We start from the raw sequence: 26,321 nt of genomic DNA on the forward strand, positions 1-26,321 counted from the left end.
CCTCTACCACATGGTATGGGAATGTCAACAAAACCCATCGACACCACCCATCACCGGGCCATCCATCGAACAGTGGGAGGCCCAGCTGACAAGCTTGAGCCCTGAAGACCAGCATCGCCTGGTGAGCAGGGCGAAGCTATCAGCTCAGGCCCACAGCATCCTGGACTAGGGACGCCGCCCACCTCGGACGATTTTACCGTCGGCTCATTTCAACTAATAAAGTTTATTCCTCCTCCTTCTGCTAGGGGTGCTCAACGCGGCTAAATATTTCGTCTATAAATGTACCTATAATTACCGAGAAACATAGTTAACATATCATTTTGTTACAAAATAAGTAGACAGTTATTTTTAGCGGATTTCTGTTAATAGAGTCTGCGTTTTATTACTTGAATAAAGGTTTTAAGACCACAGTGACGTCTGATATGCGGCACCCCACTGGTATCGATTGCACTACATGCCGTTTATTGATTCGAATTGTACGACGATAATATTTGCAAACTGGGTGGTCGTTTTCTTTGAGCAGCATCACGCAGGTACGTTTATCTCAGTTAGTTTATACGTGCAACGTTCAGTGGCCGCCACCAAGCGACCATGTTAAAGACTGAATTTTATCAGCTGCGGCGTTTCACTGCCATAACGGCTGCATGCACTGCTTCCATCGTTAGTGATCTGCCGCCTCTGGCCGCTTAATGACGTGTTGCTCTTAAAAAAATGTGCTAGCTAGCGTGAAAACTCACCGCTGGAACCAAACACAGTCCGTTTGGAAACTACCCACGAAAATGGATTAACCTTGCAGCCTCTCGGTGGGTGCACCGGTGAGCAAAAAGCACTGGTTGGCATTTTCAACTTTGAATTTCTTTGCGTGCGAGGAGGATAAAACAGATTCCGGTAGTCATACCCTAAAATTGGAAAATAATTATTATGAAGTTATTCCTCTTCAAAGTGAATTCAAACAAAGCTCTCGTTATTTTGCCACGTTGCTAAAGTTCCCAACATGGAGTACAGCATGAATAATAAATAGTTTTGGCTGTTTCGACATAAAAGATACGCTGCGATAAATTCACTGCACATTAGTGCAAATGTTCCTCAGGTGATAGTTGGATTATTTGCGTTTAGCACATAACAAAGTTGCTTTGTTTATTACGCAGCTGGCAAAAAATTTCATCTAATCTAGGCTTCACTAAGCACAGCTCACACATGGACACCACTGAAAGAAATGCACACTCAAAACAGTGTTGTGTGTGTGTGCTTTTCTGTCATGGAGCGCTTTGTGCACTGTTCTTAGTTATACATGAATCACAAAATAACCTACACTTCTGCCATAGTTATTGAGGCTCTTTTTGCTTTCCGCTACAGCCTCCAAGACGGTGATCATATTTGTTCCCTGTTTAGACTCAGTTTATGTTTCTATATTTTATTTAAAGTACCCTCAGTACCATATGGCATTAAAGCGGGGAATGGTTACGATGTAGTAAAGTAAAGCAAACACACATACAAGCGCAGTGAGTTCTGGTAACGTAATGATTCTCCTAAGTATACAATGTAAGCTAATGTTTTGCAAAAAGGTATGCTATTGGGGATGGCTACCATATTTGAGGGAAGTTGGTTTCATTCCTGAGATGTACGGAGGATGAACGATTGAAGCAAAGACTTCGTGTGACAAATAAATTCCTACCTTACTGCGACGATCAACCCGGTGTGAAATGTATTGAAGTCGCAGTATGAAGTCGTCGTGAAGTGTGGTGCGATGGAAACTTGGATGAAATAGCGAAATACTGACGACTTTGCGGCGGTTAGCTAGTGGAATAAGTGCTAGGTTAGTTTTCATTGAGGTACTCGTGGTACAGTTATATTGACAAAGAATGAAACGACTAGAGTGAAGTAATAAGATTAATGCTACTAGTATCCCATATCGCAGAGGCATACTCAAGTTTTGAGCGTATTAGAGTATTTTGAAGCTGCAGTTTCGAAGTAGAAGGTGCTTTGGAAAAATTGTCGCCATAAGTATCCGAGCATCTGATTAGCATTGTTAATGACGTACTTTATATTAATGGTCCAGTTTAAGTTATTTGTTATTCGTACACCCAGGTATTTATGTGACATGATGAAATCTAACAGAATGATGTTGAGATAGTAAGGGCTAGGATTATAATTAGATCCGGATACGCGCATTATTTTACATTTGTTAACTACAAAAGGCTCATGTACTCTTTGCGTGAAATCAGTAACTAGGCACCGTAAGAGATAGCTAGAAAAGGCAAATGCATACAGCCGGCCTACTCCACACTTCTCAAACATGACAAATCACTAAAAACAATTTTTCTTTCTCTTCAAACAGCACATGACACACCTGAGCAGTGTGTTCCCAAAACGTTTTTGAAATATACTCGGACTAAGTTTGGCTTAAAATTCAGCCAATCAAGAGTTTACGAGCAAGGGAAGCCTCTGAGTGGAAACCTGTCTTCATCAAGTACGTCATAAATATGTTTGCATGTTGAAACGTTGGCTACAGGTTGAGGCTTCCTTTGCTCACCTTTGTTATTCAATTGCAATGTTCATCTTCTTACAACCACTTTGACTTGTTTGATTACACAAACCCAGATGTTTTTTTACATGAAACCGTAAATTGCAATTTCCAAGGATCCTCTAGCATTAATTGGCCTTATATGTTTATTTAGTGTCCTTGTTTGTTCACACAATATTTGCAAAGGTCCTTGTAAGCAATGTTGTCTCCACAACGTTCCTCGCTTTCCTACGGGTACGCCACTTGTGTCGAAGCCTTTCTTACTGCACTGCACCTGAGCACTAAATGTGCAGCAGAAATATCAAGTGCAGGCAATGTGTGGTGCAAAACTTAGCATAACGTTTTTTAACCCTACACTTTTTGCCTCTCGCCAATGTGTTATGAAAAGAATGAGACGTTGCAGCTCAACCTTACCTTGCGAAAGTACATCTTTGCCGAGCACTTCTTAAGTTTCTTTTTTTTAATACATCTAAAATCGTTGAACAAAGACAATATATACTGTGAAACACGTCAAGCAGCACTCTACGCAATACTAGTACGAGGGTAGCCAGCATAAATATCGTTGTCTGAAGCTTCGTTCCCCCTGCTTTGATCGAACATGATGAGAAAACTCAATTTAAGCGTTCAATTTTATTAAATAGATGGCTATCTGGGCTTTTGTATGCTGGAAACTCAGTGACTGACAGCATTAGCTCCACCTGACCTGTATGAAAATTGTGGCATGTACTGCTTCATTCACCATTACAATAAACTGTAAGCTTTTCTTGCCAGATGAGGCCTTTCGGGTCACCTGGTGATACAACAAACGTATATGTAGTCATGTCAGAGCATCGTACACGATTACCGCCCCCAAAGCGGTAAAAAAGCGTCCAAAACCAGTGACCGAGCAGCGCGACGAGCCCCGCCAGGCGCTAACGTGGCGTCCATATTGCCTACTTCGTAATAATGATGATATCAGTTTTTATTTTGCTTGCGCCATCTCTCGGTCGCACACTTTAGTTGACAACGCCACCTCTACTCTAATTCGCGTTGCGCTGTGGAAGGTGCACTTTCCCATCTCAAACTTTATATAGGTGTTCTGTGACATGGTCGGCGCATAAGAATGTCGCGACGTAAGCAAGCTGCTTTTGTTTCAGACGAAGTGCCCGCTGCATATGCACGTATGGTGTCGCACAGGTTGCCACAACTCTCCCTCAGGCCTAAAGGAAAGCAATGCATTTGATAATGCCGCGAAATTTATCTGACGAAACAAAGCAGTGCTGGCGAAGAGACTGCGAACTGTCGTTTATCTTCTGGGGCAGGCAGAGTCCAGCATCGACAAAAACAGCTTACTTGTCTGAAGCGTTTTTTGTGCAAGTCACGGCCCCTCGGTCACCTGGTGAAATAATAAAAATATCTGTAGTCATGATAGAGTACCGTGAGTACCGTCATGATAGAGTGCTTGTGCCACTGTTTATATGGTGCGACGACAAGCGCACAAATTTGTTTCTCTTTTTGTCAGTTTTATTTAAATTCATATTCATTATCTTTCAAGCTCTAACTCTGGGCAATAATCATGCCTGGTGTTAATGAGGAAGCAGAACTGTATCCTTTTTGATATTTTACTTCTAATAATTCATAATAGAAGAAGTATCGTAAATAAATGTGCCATGCTCTTTCAGTATAAATCCGCCTGTTGGACAGCCAAAAAAGGAAAATAGCAGACAATTTATTGCAGCAAAATTATGAGAAAAGTGGTAGACACATGAATACGGAAAGAAGCTGCGAAATTCAAAAATTTTTATTTTTATTCATCTATCAATACTCTTGGCATACATGCCAAAACAGGAGTTGCGCTGTTGGGCACAAATACAGGTGTTATGAATTTGAGCACAATCACGCACAAAAATGCTATCGCGTAATAGACATATGAGCACAACTCAGCAGAACACAAGCGAGCAAGAAAGTACATTTGGGTATCTCAATTCTGATTTCAATATTTATAAGTGGCATTAAGTACAATTGGTAATTCGCTCAAAAATGACCTCAAGATGTTTAACATCATTACACAGTGCAACATCATTCGTTAATTTGTTCCATATGCAACAGAACAGGTAGGAAAGGATAGGGTACACTTTATTGCTCTAATTTACAGAGTCATTCAGCGGTCAGCCCGAATGCTTCCATCTTCTTCTTGTCGATGGTGACTCCCGTCGAACAGGTAAGAAGACCGGCAAGGCGGCCATCACTGTTTATTTCAGCTCATCCAAGCCCCCGGCTTCGTTTGGTTTGGTTTAGTTTGGTGCCTGTAGTAATAGCACAACCCACTACGGGGGATTGGTCATGAATCGGGCGGCAGTGGGTCGAAAAAGAATAAATACCTAAATAGATTTTTTTTTACTGAAAATGAGATATGAAATGAATTCTAATCGTTAACAATAATTTTCATGCTATAGTTTCTTAAAATTAGAAGTTAATATTTTTGTTTCTTGTTTTAGAAAATAAAACAGTAAAATTAGCATGGAAGTCTCCTTGTTTCCATTACAAAATTATATATGGCATCACATACGTTCCTATTACAGTGTTTTAGTGCCGACGCCCCCAGAGAGAGAATGATAGGTAGCGGAATGGCTAACCCAAGTTGGCGGAAGGGACCTTCTAGAAGTCGTTTTCTATGCACGTTGTCCCTATGACACTCTATAAAGAAATGATCCACAGTTTCGGGTTCATTGCAGTAAAAACTGTTAGGAGAAGGTGCCAAACCAGACCTATGGGAATAGAAATTAAGACGTGGTATTCGGCAACGCATACGCGTAAATGAAACTTCAAATTTTCTTGTTGCACGCCATCCGCTGTGCCAAGGAAATCTAAGGTGCTGGAAATTGGCCTTATCTAATACACCTGATATGGCATGTTCTTCTTGAATGGAAAATTTTTAAAATCTTGCAGAAGTGACGTATGCCGAAGGTTTTAGGATTCTCAGTACCGGGCCTTTAAGAGATGCCGCTGCTAGTGAGTCTGCTGGCTCGTTTAAAGTTAGCCCCACGTGCCCTGGCACCCATACCAGGTGGATGAGGTGTAAATGTTGGGGAATGAATGAATGAAATTCTCGGAGAATGATACTTGAATTGAGCACAGATAAAGCGGAGCAAACAGACAAGGAGTCGGTTAAGATCACGGCTGAAGAAATAGATGTGGGAAGTTTCCGTAGAGCTAGGATGATCGCCAATAACTCTGCTTGAAATCTTGGCGTAAAGTCGGGTAGTCGAAGAAAGACCAATTTAATGATGTCGGAAACATTCCCACTCCGCCCTTGTCTTCACTGACAGAAGCAGCTGTGGCTATTACTGCATTTATTTGGAGGGTTCCAAGATGGTCATCTAATGAAACTTTTAGGTATCGAATAGGTGGGAGCTTAGCGTTATTGGGAAATATATCGCCAAATACAACACTTACTGTCGAAGTATGTAAATTTTGAAAAGCCACATGACAGATTGATATTTGTAATGGCTGTAATAGCTTCTGCACAAAAACTACCTGGCGACAATGCAGTCTGGACCATTGATTCTCAAAGAATGCAGTTGGTTCTCGAATAAAAATATAGTAGGAGCGTCTCTAGGGGGAAGCATAGATATTTAGAAATGTTTGGACTGTCAGTATACGAAATCGAGTTTGAAGAGAAGGCAGGTGAGTTTCATGATATCAAATATTATTGGCTACAAATTTTGGAAGGCCGAGACACAGACGTAGTGCTTCGCGTTCTAAAAGAACCAGAGGACGTAACTTATACGTAGGACCTCCTGAAAATAGCACGCATCCAAACTATAAAATGGGGCGGACATACATACAATAAATCATCAGCAAGGTCTTCCTGTGCATTCCAAAACGACTGCTGCAGACTCTTCGTAATAAACCAACAGTGCATGCTCCTTTAGATGCGATGTATTCTACGTGTGTCTGTCAATTAAGCTTTTCGGTGTAAATCATTCCCAGATATTTTAAAGAATGTACCTGCGGAATAATGTCCTGGCTGTATGACAGTGTTATTCGGATAGGAAAAGTTAAGGGAGAGCGAATGATCGCACTTTTGTTGACATTTAGCGACATTTGTATTACTTTTAGCCAAATTTCAATCTGGTTCAAATACGACTGCAAAGTTTTACATAGGCTATGTATATCATTCGATATCATGAAAAATGCGATATCATCAGTGTATGTGTATGCCTGTACGTCATGACGTGTCGGTATGTGATTTAGTAAAATATTGAATAATACTGGGGAAAGTACTGCACCTTGAGGAACGCCCCTTGTCTGTTTGTAACTTTTAGAAGAAACACCGTTTTGATAGCAATAAAATGTTCGTCCGCTTAGAAAACTTTGAATCCATGCAATTATATTGTGTGGAAGATTCACACTATTGAGTCTGTTGATTAAAGTACTGTGGTCGACACTGTCGTACGCCTTCGCAATGTTTAATCTCACTAGGTCCGCGCACTGGTTGTTGCGACGAGGGAGATGAATTCTAATCCCCAAGTCAACATGAGCACACCGAATTGAGCAGCCGAGCGTGAATCTTATTTGAGAATCACTTAATATTTGGTTCTTGCCTATCCACCTATCGACGTGACCCTACAGAACTCTCTCCATTAACTTTAAAAGATTTGAGGTCAGAGAAATAGGTCTAATGTTGTCTATTGTATCCATCGCCTGGTTTTTTGAGTAGTGTAATTATTTTGGGAACCTTCAAATCTGGATGAATCCATGCATTTTTAATCGAGTAAATTATAAAATTAAGCAAATCCTGGGGAGACAATTCGAATAACAATTTTGTCATTGCTGTAGTTATGCCATCAGGACCTGTGGCTGAAGCTGGCAGCATCTTTACCTCTCTCATCAATTCTTCTAATGTGACTGTTATGTACTCATTAGCTGGTTCAGATGCCGATATATGATAGGGGCGAAGTGATGGGAATCGACGCTCTAAGCCTTTTGCTATATCCTCCAGTGACTGCACTAATTCAGTGGAAGTTAAGCTAACTCACTCTACATTTACTGGGGCTGAAACAATGTTTTTGGACCGAAGAAACCGAAATAGGGCTTTTTTATTACTTGATTGCGATAGGTAACTGTAATGTTTGGTGTTATAATTTTCTTCAGCTTTGTCAACTGTTTGCCTGAATGCAGCTTCAACAAACTTACAGTCATTCCAATTACGTGGACATTGATTATACAGTAACTTTCTCCAGGCTGCCTTTCTTCTATATTCGCGTGCACAGTCCGGATTCCGCCATGGTGAATAAGTACCACCTTTAGTTAACTGCATAGTGAACTTGCATTTTTTATAACTGTAACTTAGCACTTGACACAAATTAACTGCCTTAACTTTATCATTTAGGCCAACCTGTTTTTCTAAAGCTCATCGTAGTGAAACTTGAAATTTACTATAGTTAACCAAGGTGCGGACATGCTTTTCATCCAAATTAATTGGGCGCGTTATTTCAAAAGTTATTGGAAGATCGTCGCTATTTGTGGCCGAGGTAATAGCAGACCAGGAGGAAATTACACACCCCGAACTGGAAAAAGTTAGGTCTAACACCGGACGCGATTTGCCGGATACATAAGTTGGAGTTCTCGAATTTACACAATTAAGGTTATTTGACGAAACCCAATCTAACAATCGTTTACCACGAGAGTCGGACCGATAACCCCATGATACGTGGTGAGAATTAAAATCACCAGCAATGATTATATCCTTTCTGCATGCTGCAACCGCGGCATCAAGAAAGCCTGTATCGCGGACTCCTGTAGGGAAATAAACATTGATTATTGAAAATGGGGTGCATCAGGGAAGCGTTACATCCAATGCTAGAATCTCACTTTCAGTGGAGAATGACTGGTGACTAATTTTAGCTTTATGACAAATTTTTGTTGAGATGAAGAATGCTAATCACCCTCTACGAGAAGGCCGGTCTAGACGCAAACTGCGATAATCCTTTAAATGATATGTAACGAAGAAGAGTAGCCGCCTGCGCCACAGCACCACCGCTACCGGCATGAGCTCGTGGTTGCTGTCTTTCGCCGAACGCTTGTTACAGCTACCCGTTCGCGCCCGTTGCTAATAAATCTCTTAGCAAGTGGTGGAGGTGCTGGGTTTCGACGACCCTGGAATTTCGGAGTCGCACTCCTGCCAACGGCGCCAGCCGCCTTGGTTTGTGCCGGTGCCTTGCGTCAGCGAGATCCCCCTATCTTCTCCGGCACAGATGACAAAGACGTTGAAGATTCGATCTCGTCCTATGAGCGAGTGAGTGCCCATAACCAGTGGGACGACGTTACCAAGTTGAGAAACGTCGCATTCTATCTTACGGACGTTGCGAAACTATGGTTTCTAAACCATGAATCCGACCTCACTTCGTGCTTGGTCTTCAAGACCAACTTTACCCAAGTTTTCGTTCGGCCTACAGTAAGAAAGCTTCGTGCAGAACAACGTTTGCGCACACGATCCCAAGAGGCCGGAGAAAACTTCACGAGCTACATTGAGGACATTGTCGACCTTTGCAAACGGGTGAATGCGTCGATGTCAGAGGAGGAGAAGATCAAACATATAATGAAGGGTATTCAGGAAGACGCATTTCAAATGTTATTAACGAAGAGTCCTCACACTGTCGCTGAAATGATAGAATTGTGCCAGAGTTACGACGAGTTGCGCAGGCGACGGCTTCACACCCGACGTCCCACCCGGCCCACCGACTCTCTATCAAGCCTTGGAGTCGACGAAAACCATGCTGCTCTCTTCGTAAAAATCCAGGAATTCGTTCACGCAGAGGTCGCCCGCCAGCTATCTTTGATTTCTTCTGTCCAGGAACCACCACCTGCTTTGCATCCTACGATCCGCGACTTCATTCAAGAAGAAGTCTCTCAAGCCGTTCCTCCAGCCGTTGAGCAGACACCAGTCACGGCTCCTCCCCCTTACGCTGAAGCAGTTTCCCGATCTCGTCCACAAACGCCCCTGCCGCCCTCTATGCATCGACAACCGACATTTTGGCCGCCATCTATGCCGCTTCACGACCGCCGGCATTTTCCTCCTATGCCGCTGCCCGACCGACAGCATTTTCCGAATCCTCAACCGCGACTCGGACCTTACCCCCACCAGTGGCGCACCTTCGATGACCGCCCAATATGTTTTGCTTGCGGTGGTGCTGGTCACGTGGCGCACCATTGTCGTCGTGGCATGCTTCCTCTTCAGAACATCCGGCGAGCGCCACCTTTCCCCGCTCCGTTTTCCTCTTCGCCTTCCAGCCTTCCTACCTCTTCCTTTCCCCCTGACCGCCCAACCGCCTCTACTCGCCGCTCACCGTCTCCCCGCCGTCGCTCGCTTTCTCCGATGCGGCGTCGTCCCGTGTCCACCGAGCAGGAAAACTCATGGCCGCAGCTCCCGAGGCACGAACTGCGTCCACGTCGCAATGCCCAAGTCCTCGTCCCTCTCCAGCCAACGTCATTGAAGTCTCTGTCGAAGGAATCGCCGTCCTGGCACTTGTAGATACAGGAGACGTCATATCCGTTCTTTCTGCCGAACTCTGCCGCACACTACGAAAGGTTGTGACGCCTCTCTCCGACTTCTCCCTTCGAACCGCGAACGCTCAAAATATAACGCCACGAGCTGCCTGTACTGCTCGCGTCTTCATTCAAGGTATACTGTCTACCGTCGAATTCGTCGTGCTGCCCACGTGTTCCCATGACATCATATTAGGCTGGGACTTGCTTGCAAATAATAACGCCGTTATTGACTGTTGTCACGCCGAACTCGAACTTTCTGCACTTCCCGACGTCGAGCCTATCGAAAACGACCATTCCAGTGTTAAACTGTTTGTTTCCGAAAACAATTCCGTCCCTCCACGCTCTTCCCTGCTTGTGCCTGTGTCGCGCGCCGCTATTTCTGATGGCACTGTTCTCTTTACGCCCTCTGAGCTGTTCATTCGCCGCCGATGTTCTCTGGTGCCCTTTGCTCTCCTTACTCTTCGCAATGGCGTCACGAAAATGGTCGTCGACAATCCCACAGCCTGCCCTTTACCTTTATCTCATAGTGAATGCCTAGGCCTTGTTCAACCAGTCGACACCTTTTGCATCTTTGGCACTCCTGCCGTTTCTACTTCTGCGGGCCTTGGCGCACTTACTTGCGACTCTGCGGTTGATCAGTCACTCCTCGACGCTTTCCACTGCTCCATCGACGATGGCACGTCATCTTCAGAACGAAGCCAGCTTATTGCTCTCCTGCAGAGGTTCAGCGCTTCTTTCGACAGCCATGCTTCCGGTTGGGGCCGCACATCAACAGTTTTTCACGAGATAGATACCGGCAGTCTTGCACCTTTAAGGCAGCGCCCTTACCGCGTTTCCGCCTCTGAGCGCCGTGTCATTGGCCACCAGGTTGCTGACATGCTCAATCGTGACGTTGTGCAGCCTTCCAACAGTTCCTGGGCATCACCGGTCGTCCTCGTTAAGAAAAATGGCTCTATTTAAGATGGCTCGTTAAGATGGCTCTATTCGATTCTGCGTCGACTACCGACGTCTGAACAAGATAACGCGCAATGCGCTTTACCCGTTACCGCGCATCGACGACGCCCTCGACTGTTTGCAGGGAGCTTTCTTTTTTTCGCTGGATTTACGTTCCGGATACTGGCAAGTCCCCTTCACACCATCTCATCGACCTAAAACAGCATTTGTAACACCTGACGGATTGTACGAATTCATCGTAATGCCTTTCGGCCTGTGCAACGCTCCAGCCACTTTTGAGAGAATGATGGATAATATTTTACGCGGCCTCAAATGGAACATGTGTTTATGCTACCTGGATGACGTAGTTGTCTTTTCCGCTGATTTCCGAACCCATCTCAGCCGTCTCGAGCAAGTTCTGAAATGCCTTACTGACGCGGGACTTCAACTTACCTTTAAAAAATGTCGTTTCGGTGCCCGAAAGCTCACTATTCTTGGCCATGTTGTGTCACGCGACGGCGTCCTTCCGGATCCAGCCAAGCTCCGAGCTGTCACCAACTTTCCGCAACCAAAGAAGTTAAGGGAGCTTCAAAAATTCGCCACACCAAACAAGGGGACACCCCAAGGTTCAGTAATTTCCCCGATACTCTTTAACATCGCAATGATTGGCCTAGGGCATAAACTAAGCAAAATCGAAGGCATAAAACACGCCATTTATGCAGATGACATCACCATCTGGGCCACTAAAGGCTCGCTGTGCCAAAAAGAAAGCTATCTGCAAGCAGCAGCCACTTGCGTGGAAGAATATGTCGGGGAAAGAGGCCTTGAGTGCTCTACGGAGAAATCCGAGCTTCTGAGAATTACACGGGGCAAGAAAAGCAATGAAAGCCTTAACATATGGCTAAAGGGGCAGCCGATACCGGAAAGCCAACAAATCAGGGTCCTTGGAATGTGGGTACAATCCAACCAGCGCTGCACCCACACGCTGAAAACACTCAAGCAGTCAACAACCCAAATAGCACGCATGATCACGCGGGTGTCACAAAAGAGATATGGGATGAAAGAAGGAGACACACTTAAGCTGGTTGGCAACCTGGTGGTCAGCAGAGTCGCATACTCACTCCCGTACTTCAACTGCACCAAACAGGAAATACAAGAAGCGGACACAATTTTACGCAAAGCGTACAAAACAGCACTTCACCTGCCGAACAATACATCGACAGAGAAACTAATGGCACTTGGTTTAAGCAACACCCTCGAAGAATTAAAAGAAGCCCAAAGTATCGCACAGCTCATGAGACTCCAGCAGACCAAAACGGGAAGGGAACTGCTAATGAGGCTAGGCTTCGCGGAATCAATCAAAGAAACCCAAAGAACGGAGGGGATTCCTGATGAATATCGGAAAACATTCACCGTTAGCCCTATACCCAAAAACATGGACCCAAACCTCCACACGGCGCGAAGGGACGCAAGGACGAAATACGTCGAAAAGTACCTGGCCACAAAAAACACAACAGTATACACAGATGCTGCAGTATACGCCAAGCAAAGAGGCACAAACATAGTAAAGACAGCTGTGATAGTAATAAGCCAGGACTACAAAGAGATCAGCAGCGCATCAATGAAGGACTGCTCGGTAACGGAAGCTGAGGAAATAGCCGTAGCTCTAGCGGCAGTGGAGGGCTACCGATCCGAAAGGTCTTTAACAATACTCACCGACTCGCAAGCTACGTGTCGGAATTACATGAACGGCAGAGTAGGACGCAGAGCGCTTCACATCCTCCGCTCCTGCAGGGCTAACAACAAAGTCAGGCATACAATTTTCTGGGTACCGGGACACGCTGGAATAGAAGGGAACCTAAGGGCGGACAAGGCAGCTCGAGAGCACACAAACCGAGCGGCCACAAGCACCGATCCTGAGGAACCCATACCAGTCAACCCAAGCTACTCAGACATATTGAATTACTATAAGGGGGTCCGAATCAAATACCCTCCACCCCACAACAGCCTAAATCAGCATGAAGCAACCTCCTGGAGGAGGCTGCAAACAGGAACATATCCAAACCTAAACACACTAAGCAATATGTTTCCCACCCAGTATAGAGACATTTGCCCCTGGTGCGGCGCCAAGCCCACCTTATATCACATTACATGGGAATGCGTTCAGAATCAGCAATTCCTTCAAATAAAAGACCCGAGTGCGGAGCAGTGGGAGAGGGTGCTCTCCAGCAGCGACCCGAAAGTCCAGCATGGACTAGTAAGGCACGCTCGCCGAGTAGCCACCCTCAGTGGTGCCCTGGAATAGGGGCGTCGACCCTGCGCAGATGGGGAAGAAGACCGTGAAGATGGCCGACCACCTCTGCCACCGCTAATTTCTACACCATTAGAGCAAATAAAGTTTTTCCTCCTCCTCCTCCTCCTCAAAGTTTCCTTGGTTTATGCTCATACTTCCGACGTTTCAATCGAAATTTCGCTTCCATAAGTGCACCCCTAACAGCCCTTCTAAGTGGCGACAAAGAACTTTCCGCTTGGTCGCCCGCTTGTGATGACGCCTTCACGAAATTACGCCCCCTGCTAAGCTCGCCACCTATCCTCCACCACTTCGATCCTGCAGCGCCCACAGAGGTCCACACCGATGCCAGTGGCGTCGGACCTGGCGCCGTACTCACACAACGAAAAGCGGGCCTTGATGAATATGTCGTTGCCAGCGCGAGCCGAACTCTGACAAAGGCCGAGGCTTATTACTCTGTTACAGAGAAAGAGTGTTTAGCCATTATTTGGGCCCTTGGGAAATTCCGTCCTTATTTGTATGGTCACCCTTTCGATGTCGTCACTGACCATCACGCCCTTTGTTGGCTGTCTACCCTTAAGGACCCACCTGGCCGACTTGCTCGCTGGGCTCTTAATCTACAGGAGTACGACATCCGCGTTCTCTACCGTTCCGGCCGCAGAAGAAGAAATGGGCACGGGCAGGGCATGTAATCAGGAGGGAAGATAACCGATGTTCATTAATGGTTACGGACTGGATTCCAAGAGAAGGGAAGCGTAGCAGGAGGCGGCAGGAAGTTAGGTGGACGGATGAGATTAAGAAGTTTGTAGGGACAACATGGACACAATTAGCACATGACCGGGGTAGTTGGAGAAGTATGGGAAAGGCACTTGCCCTGCAGTGGATGTAGCCAGGCCAAGATGATCGTAGATGAACGTAGCCAAGATGATGATGATGATCTATAAAAATAATTTGAGCCTGTTCATGTTCATTCTTTGCTGCACTGTAAGAATTTATGCTAGGACAGTCGGAATGGACATAGTCGTAAATTAATCTGTTTGGTGCAGCGAGAAGCGGGACAGGGAACACAGAAAGAAGCGAGGATATCTTATGGCTTGATGGCAATAAACTTTACACAATCATAACAACACACAAGATATGTGTTGCAACTATCCAGAGAATGAAGAAAAAATCACATAGACAATCAAGAAATTAATTTACTCAAAATGGGATCGCTTCGGAAGGAACACATATGACGATTTTTCATGTAGCTCTACGACGGAGGGTCAATTAAGGTGGCAAAATTATGTGAATGGTTGTGTGCGAAAATAAAATGGCTACAAAAACGCTTGGGCAAGGTCCTCATCTCAAATCTGTAATACAGCGAGTGCCCTATTTAATACCTGCAAGATATTGGCACTGCAGTCAATTGAGCACCTAGACTGGGTTGAGGGTCTTCACCTGTTGTCTTGGAAGCCTTGCAATCGTTTTCTGATGCTTCGCATTTTTTCTTGAATATGCACGATGTCCTTTCTTTGTGCAGTGTATTTTGGGAAGGAATAGTGGCGATTCCTGTGATACGTAGAATGAGAGGCAAATGTAAGCAATACAGCAGCCTTCAAAGCTTTTGAATAGAGATGCTACGTTCCATCGCGTAATGGATAGTTTTCGGATCTAAGGTAAAGGAAGCAGTGCTATAAATGCTAAGGAACAAGGAACGTTCTTCGTTATGGACTCCATACACAATCAAGGCGTGAAAACACGTATCTTCAGCCCAATGCAAAACAGCTGACAACGCAGGAGCCCACATTGCCTGCTAGAGATGTTGAGAGAGCGCCCATTAGTGCCATATTGCAAATATTGGAAGTATGTGGCTTTAGAAATAGCCACATTTATCTTGCATAACTGCCGCGCCATACTTTTCCAGGAGCTCGTAAGCTTCTTGAATAAAGCTCTCCACACCGAACAGTATGTGCTCATGGGCGGCATTTCTTAAGAATTTATTTGATTTTATTTTCGAACATCGTCATTGTTGAAATCGCCTCGCAGCTCGGATGCTGCCCGTCACTGTTCTCGCTGAAATCACCACTCATTGCTGCGCATGATAAAAGAAAAGAATGCAAAATGGAATTCAATGTTACAAATGGTCAGCAGCTGTTTATGGCTTCGAGGCCGCCATGCATCCCTCCGTCACTAGTTCATGCGGGTAACCGTGACATAAAGAAATACGACGAGTTCAAGGGACGTATTCTGAAACGTTCGCCGCGGCGAACTTTTCGCACTGGCCACGCCTCCGCCGTAACGGCGCGCGCTGAATGGCTGCTTTGACAAAACCGGAAATTCACTTGCGCCACCTGAATTTCCGGTTTTGTCAAAGCAGCCATTCAGCGCGCGCCGTTACGGCGGAGGCGTGGCCAGTGCGAAAAGTTCGCCGCGGCGAACCTATCAGAATACGTCCCCAAGTCTTTCAAATTAAATTACGGGGTGTACGTGCAAAAACCATGATCTAATTATGAGGCACGCCGTAGTGGGAGACTCCATAAATTTGGACCACTTGGGGTTTTTAACGAGCACCTAAAGATAACTACGCGGGTGTTTTCTCATATTGCCCCCATCGAAATGCGGCCGCCGTGGCCGGTATTCGATCAGGCGAACTTCAGCTTAGCAGTCCAACACCATAGCCAGTAAGAACTACGGCAGGTAGAATAAGTCGTGCAAAAGAACTTGCAAAAGAACGTGCAAAAGAACTTGCTGCGGCTTTACCATGAAACGGTGACGAAGCAGTGTTAGACGCTGACAGAAGAACCCAACAACAGTCCTTCGTATAGTTTTACACAAGAATGGTGCCTCGAGCCCGGCGACGAGGCTTGACTGGACTTCGCACGTATTGGGTAGTGCCGTCAGTCAGGCTGCTAGCCACGGCTGAATAAATCTGGCTGCTAGCTACATTTTTCCTTGGCGCACGTGCTCTGCCGCCTAGCGGAATCGGCGAATCTCCATAGGGCGGCCGCGAAACAGCTCGAGTGTCCTTTCTTGTGGTTTACTGGGTTGCTCTATGGTAGTGGTGTGCGAGCAGGATTGTGTAAACGCACGCACCCACGTGGAGCAAGGAGGGGCCAAAGCGAGCGGACGCATGGAGGTGCACGCCCATCGGCGACAAACTCTGCCAGTGGGATGGCCTTGCGTTGTACCTACACTCCGACTAGTCAATGAAACGCTTCGAATTTAAAAGCCTCCAACAATTATCGTGCCAACATGCCGCTGCTACTTCTGCCCAGTATCTCGATCTCACCAAGAAATGTTTTACGTTTACAGGCGATGCAATGCGCGCAGGTATGTTTGTATCGCATGTGTTTGTTCTTTGACGATAGTTCATACGGCCATGTTCGGTCATTGAGAGAACCTCCAGTTGGACCATTACATAGTTATGTTCCCGCGATAGGGGTACTGCGTAGTTTACGCTACGCCAGCCATTTACTTCGCGTGTGATCTTGCGTCCTTATTCTTGCATCCGACGTTGTTCTGAATGCGGCTATAGTGCATGGATACAGCGGAGCCAACTTGCATTTTGCGACAAATGAACGGGCACAATTGACCTATTTGCGAATTCCTTTTGGCGTATGAACGCGTGGCACTCATGCAAGATTGCGCTCTTCTTGGAAGGTCAAGAACGGACGCAGCGATGGAACTTCAACGAATTGATTGCTACATCACGCTGGCTCGTTGGAAGACCCCAGAGTATTGCGGTCATCGTTTGTGCATGCTCGATCCATAAATGGAGCTGCGGTTACGATAAAACCTCTCCTGGCATGACACTACGCTGCATTCCGACCTACGACTGGGAGCAGCTTTCAAGATTTGATGTTCCCACCTCAATGCAAAAGAAATGGCGGACTCCCCTATGTGTTACCACTATAGCGGAGGACACTAGTGAGCCTCTCCTCTACGACGGCACCTGCTCTGATGTTTGTGAGCGCACTGAGTCTAATGAACAATGACCTTTTGCAGAGGCAAAGGCCGTGGGTGTTTGACCTCATCTATCGTCAAACCAAAAACCTACGCATGCACTCATAACTTTTCCAAAAACATCGGACCTGAAAAGACGATTGTACACGCCCTGCGCATTCAAGTGGACTATCTCTTTCCTTGGCCTTCTTCCTTTTTTTTTGTTTCCTGCGCGCCTCTCTGCCGTGAAGGGCAACAAGTCGGACGTCCGTCTCTTGGCCTTTGTTTGGTTCTCCGTTCCTGTCTTTTGAACGACGCTGCTCCTTTTCGACTTGACACAATTATTTCGAGGAGGTATTTCGAAACCGCTCCTAGAAGTGAGCTAGGACGGCCGGCTGAAATTACCCTCGCCAATTGGCTATCGAAGCCAGCCTGCATGGCGTGACGACACGACTTCAAAGAGTAGACTTAAGACATTGGGCGGCTACATAACAAAATTAAAGCGTGGTGAATCATGTGGCATAAGATCTTCCTAAGGGCATTTCTGTATACTGCCTACAGACATGGACCTGTATTCACAACGAAGTACTTACGCTGGGCCTGTGCTTAAGAGCAAATGCCAGCCATTCATGATGGCGAACATAGTATTATGAAATGTCGCCAGCCAGTGGGAAAATGCGTACGAACTCAAAGCATTGTGAATTAGGCAAATGGTTATTTTCAAAGCTGAGACAAACATCTCAAAACTGAACAGAAGCATGGGAAGACATTTCATCTGTAAAAAGCATGCGATTCTCGTGTTACCTAAAAGTGGCGGAAACATAGTTAGTAAACACTGGTACAAGGTTAAATCACTGGTAAGTCAATAATAATCTTTAAACAAATTAATATGCCTCAAGGTAAAACCTTTCATCAAAAGCAACGGCATTTGACGTTCAACAGTCGCCAAAGATATGTCGCTCGGCGCATAAGCGACACAACAACCAATGCCCATTTTTGGCATTGAACATACACGACGTCATTAAAAAAACATGAAACTACATTTTAAAGAAAGCAACAAATTCATGCAATTGTCGAGAGACACGTCCAATGAATGTGTGTCTGCGTCAGCTGAATGTCAGCTGACACAGACACACATTTCCCGTTGAGGGACCGGATAGAACAGACGAATGTCTACTGAGACAGCGCATTCGACAGTGGCTTCTTTCTGCAGAAAATTGACAACCCCTTTTAAGCTCTTTGTCCTAAGTCGTATTTTGTTTCCTCATCGTGCCCTAAAATGCATCCTTGTGTGAGAAACTCACCGAGGAACAAATTTCGTTGCTGTGCAGTTGTCCTGACGCTATTCTGCGTTCCCGCTGCCATCCGGACGTGCAGTTCATCACCACTCCAATATTGAACCATTACAGCATGTGGCTCCTCGAAGAACAAAAAACACCGAATAAGCTTGAGCACTGTTTTCCTTTTGTCTAGTTTTCACGCTACCGCGGAATCAAATCGAAATTACAACCTCGCTTTATCAATGAGTGCGATAATAGAAAAATCTTTCCATATAGCGTAAATGGAATATATAAGATTATGAGCACAATGGTTCTATAAGTACGGAGCTCTAAAAGCCAGAAGCGTCATTGAATTACGGTGAGCGTTTATAAGTAAAACAAAAAAACAAAAAAGTAATTGCTCACTTGCAGAACTGCTAACAATGCAGTTGAGTACAAGTTATTCTTACATTTAAGTCGTTACTTACAAGTAAGATTAGCGAATTATGATCAAGTGAAACTCTCATTTGAGATAATTTGTGGTAGCATGCTGCTCTTCGAAGATTGTGCTCATGAACATATTTCTGCAATATTCTACATTGAGTGCTGCCTTACTGTTCACTAAATGTTTAATAGGGAAATAAATATTTAAGAAGCAGTTTATATATCATAGGTGTTTTTCTCGAATGTATTTCCGGACACTCCGCTAGCGAAGGCATTAGGAGAGTAAGCCTCCTGCGGTCCAAACTGATCGAACTCAGCAGGATGTTTATGCGTTCACGGTTATTGCTCAGTCATGAAAATTGAAATGTTGGTTGCCGCAGGGCAACACCTTCACTAATTCCTGCTTAACATGTATGGAGACAACACTGTCAGTGTCAAGAAAAAGGATCCTTTTGTCATTTACACTGAGGATCATCTTCAGTTATCTTCAATCTCAGCTTCAATTAAAGATAAAATGTTGATTATACTGATGAATGATATATGTTGCTATAAGCCAGCTTGCCCGCAGAGCTAATATGAAAACTTCATACATTAGCTTATACAAAACAAAAGCAACATTTTATCGCCTAAAAGGTCAAAATTAAAGCAATACTTATTCACCCAGAAATCAAGTGCATGGTTTATGATTGGAAGCTGTGCGACACGCACTGCATTAAATAGGTCTTGAAACTGCAGCTGTCACTAAGCCCATTTTTTTTTATTCTTCCTACTAATTCGACATTGCTAGATCAGATCCATTACAAAGCTTCATACACTGTGCGTTGTCGGAAGAAGGGTCTCAAGAACAAGAGAGCTCATGACAGCGGTAAAGGCAATTCACAACAAATCGAGGAGCTACCAGCTTTCCGCTGAAGCCAAATTCACGGAATCTCATCGATGACTCTCCCAATGGCACAAGCCTAAGATAAAGCATAAGGTGAATTCAGAAAGGCCTCATTAGTCTAAGTCTTCGAGTTTCTGTGGCACTGACCACCCCTGTTGTCACCTGTGTTTCTTAGAGTGCAATAATCTGAACATTTTTGTTTTAAATTATGAATTCAAGATGGTGCACTCTACTGCGTCGCCGCACTACTTCCCCACTACACTGAAAGTGGTGGTGTATCCGTGAGGTCCCTTGCCAGATGAAATATATCCATTTTACATACTCATTTGTCGCTCTTGTTTTATGACGAGCCTTTCATTTCAGTTTCAGTGAGCAGGTTTCGATAATGGTTTATATTGTTTCTTTGTTTAATGAATATTGACACGTGCACTTGTTTATATGTTTCGAGTGAGCGCATTTCACGGTAGGGATTCGCAAAGACTCTCGACGCCATGCTATCTCGAGCGCGCCGAGCGAGCCACCTATCCGGAGCACCCAAGAAGCCCGACAGCTCACCCGCCTGCCGATAAAAGAACCGGCAGAGTGCCGACAGCCGACACTGCAACGTTCGACGGCGCTAGGTCGAGTACTAGCCCGGTGACAGTGTTTGGGTTTGGGCCCCGATACGCCGACGAGGACTTCGCGAGAAGCTTTTACGCCGCTGTTTCGGACCCTGCAAGATCATCCGACGCATCGGCACACTCGACTATTAGGCCGTACCAGACGGCATTTCGCTATCACAGCGGCGCTGCTCACGACCTGATATAGTCCACGTTGTGCGACTTAAGCCATTCTACTACCGCTAATGAACTTTGGGACTTTGCGTCGCTGACCTTGGGACTGTCTTTTTTGGGAATTTGTTACTTTGGACTTTGTTTCTTTGATAAGTGTACTTTTGTGTTTCGCTCTCTTGTTATGTTTGAAGCATCGGGACGGTGATTTCAGAGAGGAGGGCATTGACGTGGAATTGTTTATCTTTTTCGGGTGAGCGCTTTTCACCATCTAACCAATCTTATCCCTCAGCGTGGCACGCGCTGCATTTATCGGCAGTTTCTGGAATGTTATCGATGGTTCTATTCGCTGTCTGTTGTCACCGAGCCTTGTGTAATCTGATTGCATGTATGCGCGACACAAACGGTGTAGAAATTCCTGGAAGACACGCGGGCACCCGCGATTACTCTGGAACTTTCGATGGTTGGTGTATAAAAGCCGACGCGCTTGACCGGCAGATTAGATTTGATTTCGACGATCGCCGATTATCGTTGTGCTTTAAGTGTAGCCTGTTTTTGTGGGCACGTGTTCACCCAATAAAAGTTAATTTCGTCATTCGTAATATTGCTGCTGTGTTCTTTATCGTCACTACAACGTGACAATATGTTGCATTACTGGATGTCACAACCTAGTTCGTAAATGGACCACCCAGCACGTCAAGCTATGTTGCGCTTCTTCATAGAACGCCCCATTACTATCACGCGCTGAAATAAAGTTCATTAATTTATGAGATACTGCGCACTAAGAATGCTCGCATCGAAACGCGAATACGATGAATATTGCTTGGAACTCAGTGGAAACCAATGAGTTCCGAGCGTGATACACAGACTGCAACTGATCTAAAACGAAAATAAAATTCAATTTTTTTTCTCGACAACGTTATTTTGCAAATGTCGATCCCATGCCACCGATAAGACACCAAAAAAAGGAAAGGCCTTTGCTTCACGCTCAGTGAGCGTCTAGGAGTTTGATTGATGAAACGTGTCGACGCTACCGACGTGATACGCTGACAGCAGCAAGCACCGATAAAAGCATCCCGGCTATCGTTTGACGCTGCTATTGCGCCGATTAAGTGGTAAATCTTGCCCTTTTCTTCCTTTCTTCAACAATTGAAAGCACAGGCGCAATAACTTGGAGACGTTAACACTTGAGCTAGGAGAGAAAAAGTTGAACGGTTGTTGTTGAACAGATCCTAACTTGATCTGTTGCGTATCACTGAAACTAGCGAAATTTGAAGGCATTAAATATTGTACAAAAATATTGTACAACAAATATTGTTGGAAGTCAGCGCTGTGTATGTCGTCTATCGTTGTCCTTGCCCTTCTCGCTGTACGTTATTTTTGATCATGAATTAAGAACTAGCCCAAGCAACCACCCTAGTAATTGTACAAACGACGAGATTCGACGCAGTTGTTTCGTATCTTGGAAACTGCCAAAGGAAATAGCGGCGAGCTGTTTCTGCAAAACACGCAATCCGTTTTCCAAAGCTGGCTGCAATGAAAGAAGCATCTCTTCAAAGCCCTGCAAGGAAAGTGTTGCGTTAATTCTCGATACGCCGAATCTACTTAAATTTAAATTCTGGGGCTGAAAGCGGCAATACCATGAAATAATTATAAGGAACGCCATAGCGGGAAGCTGCAGAATAATGTTGACGACCTGGGGTTGCATAACGTCCACTTACATGCACATAGACGTTCTGAATTTCGCCACCACTGGTACGTGGCCGCCTGGATCGAACCCCTGACCTGGAGCCGAGTCATGTGACCACTGGGCCACCGGGGCGTGCAAGAACGTTTACTACGCAGCACTCCTAAAGTGTCGCCACCTTCCAGTAGTGGAGAAAGGCATCGGACTTATACCCTTGCTACACGGCAAGTTTAATGTCATTACAGCGAATGTTATTCGCTGATAATGCTATTTGTTTGCTGTCACACGGCAAAACATAATGAAATCCGTCGGAAATGACATTTATAAACGAATGAGTTTGCCAAACACATTCCAATTCGTTTTGTAACTCAATGTGTATCCTCGACACCACGAGTGCACCGGTGTTTCGCATAAGTACATGCTTGCTTCTGGTTTACCAAAAGAAAGCTATTATTCTATTATTTTATTACCTAATTATTACTTTAACGACATTGAAGTCCATCACGTGCGCAATTGCAGAAAGCTACTTTCAGTTGAATGACTAGACAGCCGTGTTTAGCTTTCGCTGCAGCAGTCGCGTTGGTTCGCACCGGAGCACCGGCCGCGGCCACTTCGATTGGCTGGACCTACAAGCATGCGCGTGTTTTCCTGTGGAACGCCCCAAGATTGAGAATATTAGGAGCCCACATGAACATCAGAACGGCGATGACATGCAACCGTCGTTCTCGTTCCACTTTAGCAGATGTAGTGGACGCGCCCTTCGTGCTTTTCGCCATGTTGCCTGCTTTATCTTTGGCTTGGCTTGGCTTACAAGTTAGTGATCGAACACTATGGTGTGACAGGAATGATCGCATATTCCAGTGGAATTTAGCATATTGGAAGATAATTATTGTACAAAAGTCGGTTTGAGGCTATTTTTGCGTGTCCTATATTTTTTTTACTGCCGTCATTGTCACTATTTTCATACGACATTACCTTTCGCCGTGTGAAAGCGCACTGTGCTAATGACACTAAACAAAGATCATTTGTTGGAAAGGATATTAGATTTGCCGTGTAACGGGGGTATTACTTCTACAATATAGAAATGAAATTTCTTCTTTTGACAATACCTATGGGAATTCGACAACGCCCTTACATTCGCATTGTTACCAATTTTCGAAAAGCCTTTCTTGAAATATGGGTGGTCGTTTAGCAATATAAACACATGACATGACAGAGTGATAAACTGAGAAGCGCTTTTTGCTAGCGTGGCTAAGGCTAAATTTATGACGACATTCGCTAAACGTATACTGTGGGAAAGACGTCCTTGCCGTTTTCTTACAGCCGCGCTGATACGAGGTCAAGTAGGAAGTAGTTAAGTACGAGGCTAAGCCTTGCATGACTCTGGTAGCAGCATCACATATTTACAAAAACGCGTATGGCAATGTCATCATTAAAAGTTGAAATCACAGCCGGCTTTAGCAATTGACGCTCGTGGCTCCGGCACCAAAGAACAGCTTCCTGCAGTCCAGGAAGCACACCCTTAGTGGCCGTATGACACAACTAGTGAGTATTGTTCCTATGGAGTGCAGAGGTCATTGCACAAATATTTACCCGGCTTCAGCAACGAGAGCCTCTAGTGCGGCGCTGGCGTTTCTAGGATGCGATGCGCTTTTCATCTCCTTATAGGATAGTCGCACCGAGGGCTTGCTTGCGTGGACAGGCATCACGAGCATCGCAAAACGCCAAGCGGGTGCGTCGACTCTGAGTGCATGTGTGCAGCACGGGCCTTGACGCGCGCAGATCACTCGTTAGGGGCCCAGGCATGCGAATTCGAGCTGGCTGCGTGAGCGGCCTGTAGCGCAAGTCGTTTACTGCCTTTTTTTTCACTATTTGTTTTCGAGCTTCAGAGCAGCTGTTTTTTAGAGAGCGGGAGTAAAAAGGGTAACACGGAAGTGTAAACCATGCACGTGTGGCGTCTTTCTCCCCTAGACAAACACGCGAATGAAAGAAACGGCAAACACGCAAACTGCGCGCCACTGCCTCGCCACTGCGTGTGCTTCGGGCGAATGAATGCCAAGAAAGACACGAAAAAATGCACTGCGTGATGGTCGTTACCAGGAGCGAGTGAAACGTATTTGCAGGCGGCGGTGCACTGCAGGCACAGCAAGGAAGTCACGGCATTTCTTTATTACCCTCACAACCAAATTGCATGGCATAGGGGAGTGATTACAGTCGCTTTGGAAAAAAAGAAACGCTATACTATACACGTGGTGTATAGTAAATTGGCTGAGCTACGCAATGCAATCCTATCAACTCTTGAAATAATCGTGATTCAATAAGGCAGCAATATTTATTTAAATACGCACGATACGGCGAAGAAAAAGAAGAAACAAGCAAGATGGAGCCACGAGTTGAAGGCGCGACATACACACCGCAATCGGTGTCGTGTGGTCGCCAACGCATTTTGTGTCCTTCCCATGCTCGTTTTATTTCTTCGCGCCATTACATTTATAACAGGCCTCAATATGATGCGATATTTATTTTTTGTTTTACAATTGTCTCAGTCGCTGAAGCATTACCCCGGGCAGTGGTTTTGCGGGAATACAAAAGCAACTGAAATACGTGACAGAGTTGTAACTATAACAAAAAACATTTACTGCAGTCATGACTGAAAAAATGGCATAAGAAAGGGCGCAAAAAAAAAAACCCACAGAACTGTGAACATCAACAAGTACGATACAGAGGACATTTATACATATACAAGCAAGTTCTGCAAGGTAACTAAAGACATAAAACGTGTCTAATATATGGCGGAAAGAAAGTAAGAAAAATGCACGTACATGGATAATTGCCCTCTTAGGCTATTCCTAAGAGGACTGGTTGAAAAATCACGTTAGCTGTGCATAACGGAGTTCGCACATCGTGGCCAAACCGAGTTTGCCGGTGATGATGAGGGAAATCTATTTCGTCGTTCGGAAAGTCATGACGAATTGAGCGATGAGAAAGCCCCACTCGGACATTTTCACAAAGATGTGTTCAGGACGGTTGGCCGAGTCTATAGATGTCGCGCTCATTCCGTGGCATTTTTTGTTACAGGCACGATTAAGCGAGCAGTATTATTTGTATAGGAACATTCAAATAAATACATTAAGTTTTCATCACTCCAGTGCTATAGCCCCGCAGCATATTGGACTTTTCAGCATATGAGTCAGAAATAATAGTCAGAAACGTTAAAGAAATTAAAATAAGTTTTACATAGTGCGCGTCAAAATAACAATATGATTATGAGGGTAGAGCACTCGTGATTAAGTTAGACCACGTGGGTTTCTTTAACATGGATCTGAATCTAAGTACACGAGCGTGTTCGCAGTGCAGCCCGGTTGACATGTGGCTGCCACGACCGGCATAGAAACCGCCACCTCGAGCCCAGCAGTGCGACAACGTAGTCACTAAGTTGTCCCGATGGGTGCAAAAGCAACCGTTGTCGACAAAACCGAGGGATACGCGGTGCGGGAGCGGTTACTTGTAATGTTGACGTCTAGGAGTTTCTAATAACTCACTGCTTAATTTTTCATCTTTAGGTGTTTATGTATATCTAGCATTTTAATGCGCACATTGCACAATGCGCATCATCACATTGATGATTGTTACGCCGCTATAGCGTGACGACCTTTTTCTCGAAAACACTGTTTTTGCGAAGAAATGGAACATTATCTACTACACTCGAAAAAAAAAACCTGTTGCAAGAGTTGTCTCAGTTGTTGTAATTAGTCCAATGGCTCTACTGAGCTAAAAGAAAGATGCGTTAACTGGAAAATATCTTACTAAGCAAACACTTTTCAGCGCCAAATTGCCCTCGCATTCGGTGTGACGTTGAAAATGTTATTGTGAAGCGAAACGCAATGGTAACGTTATTGTTTCAGTTCTCAGAAGCCCATATTGTGAACAAATATTATTTGACAGGAGCTTCGACGTTACAATCGTTATAATTGACTGGCATAATTGCGTTTAATTTGCTTGACCTGAATACAAAATTAGGTAATCCTAAAAGCATCCCATCTAACAATTTGCAACGTGTTTGAGTTAAGCATG

At 45.0% G+C, this 26,321-nt stretch overlaps 1 protein-coding gene across 2 annotated transcripts in view; it reads left to right on the plus strand.

The window, feature by feature from the left end:
- The window catches only part of LOC135917152 (cell adhesion molecule Dscam1-like), a 1,023,231-nt gene that overhangs the window by 121,581 nt on the left and 875,329 nt on the right, over positions 1-26,321 (plus strand). For both annotated transcript variants that reach the window (XM_070536836.1, XM_070536837.1), the window contains exon 3: positions 4,659-4,724. In XM_070536836.1, coding sequence (XP_070392937.1) covers positions 4,659-4,724 — 66 coding nt within the window. The remainder of the gene's footprint in view (positions 1-4,658; positions 4,725-26,321) is intronic.

This window comes from Dermacentor albipictus, chromosome 4 (genome assembly GCF_038994185.2).
Source record: "Dermacentor albipictus isolate Rhodes 1998 colony chromosome 4, USDA_Dalb.pri_finalv2, whole genome shotgun sequence".
Classification (NCBI taxonomy): domain Eukaryota; kingdom Metazoa; phylum Arthropoda; class Arachnida; order Ixodida; family Ixodidae; genus Dermacentor; species Dermacentor albipictus.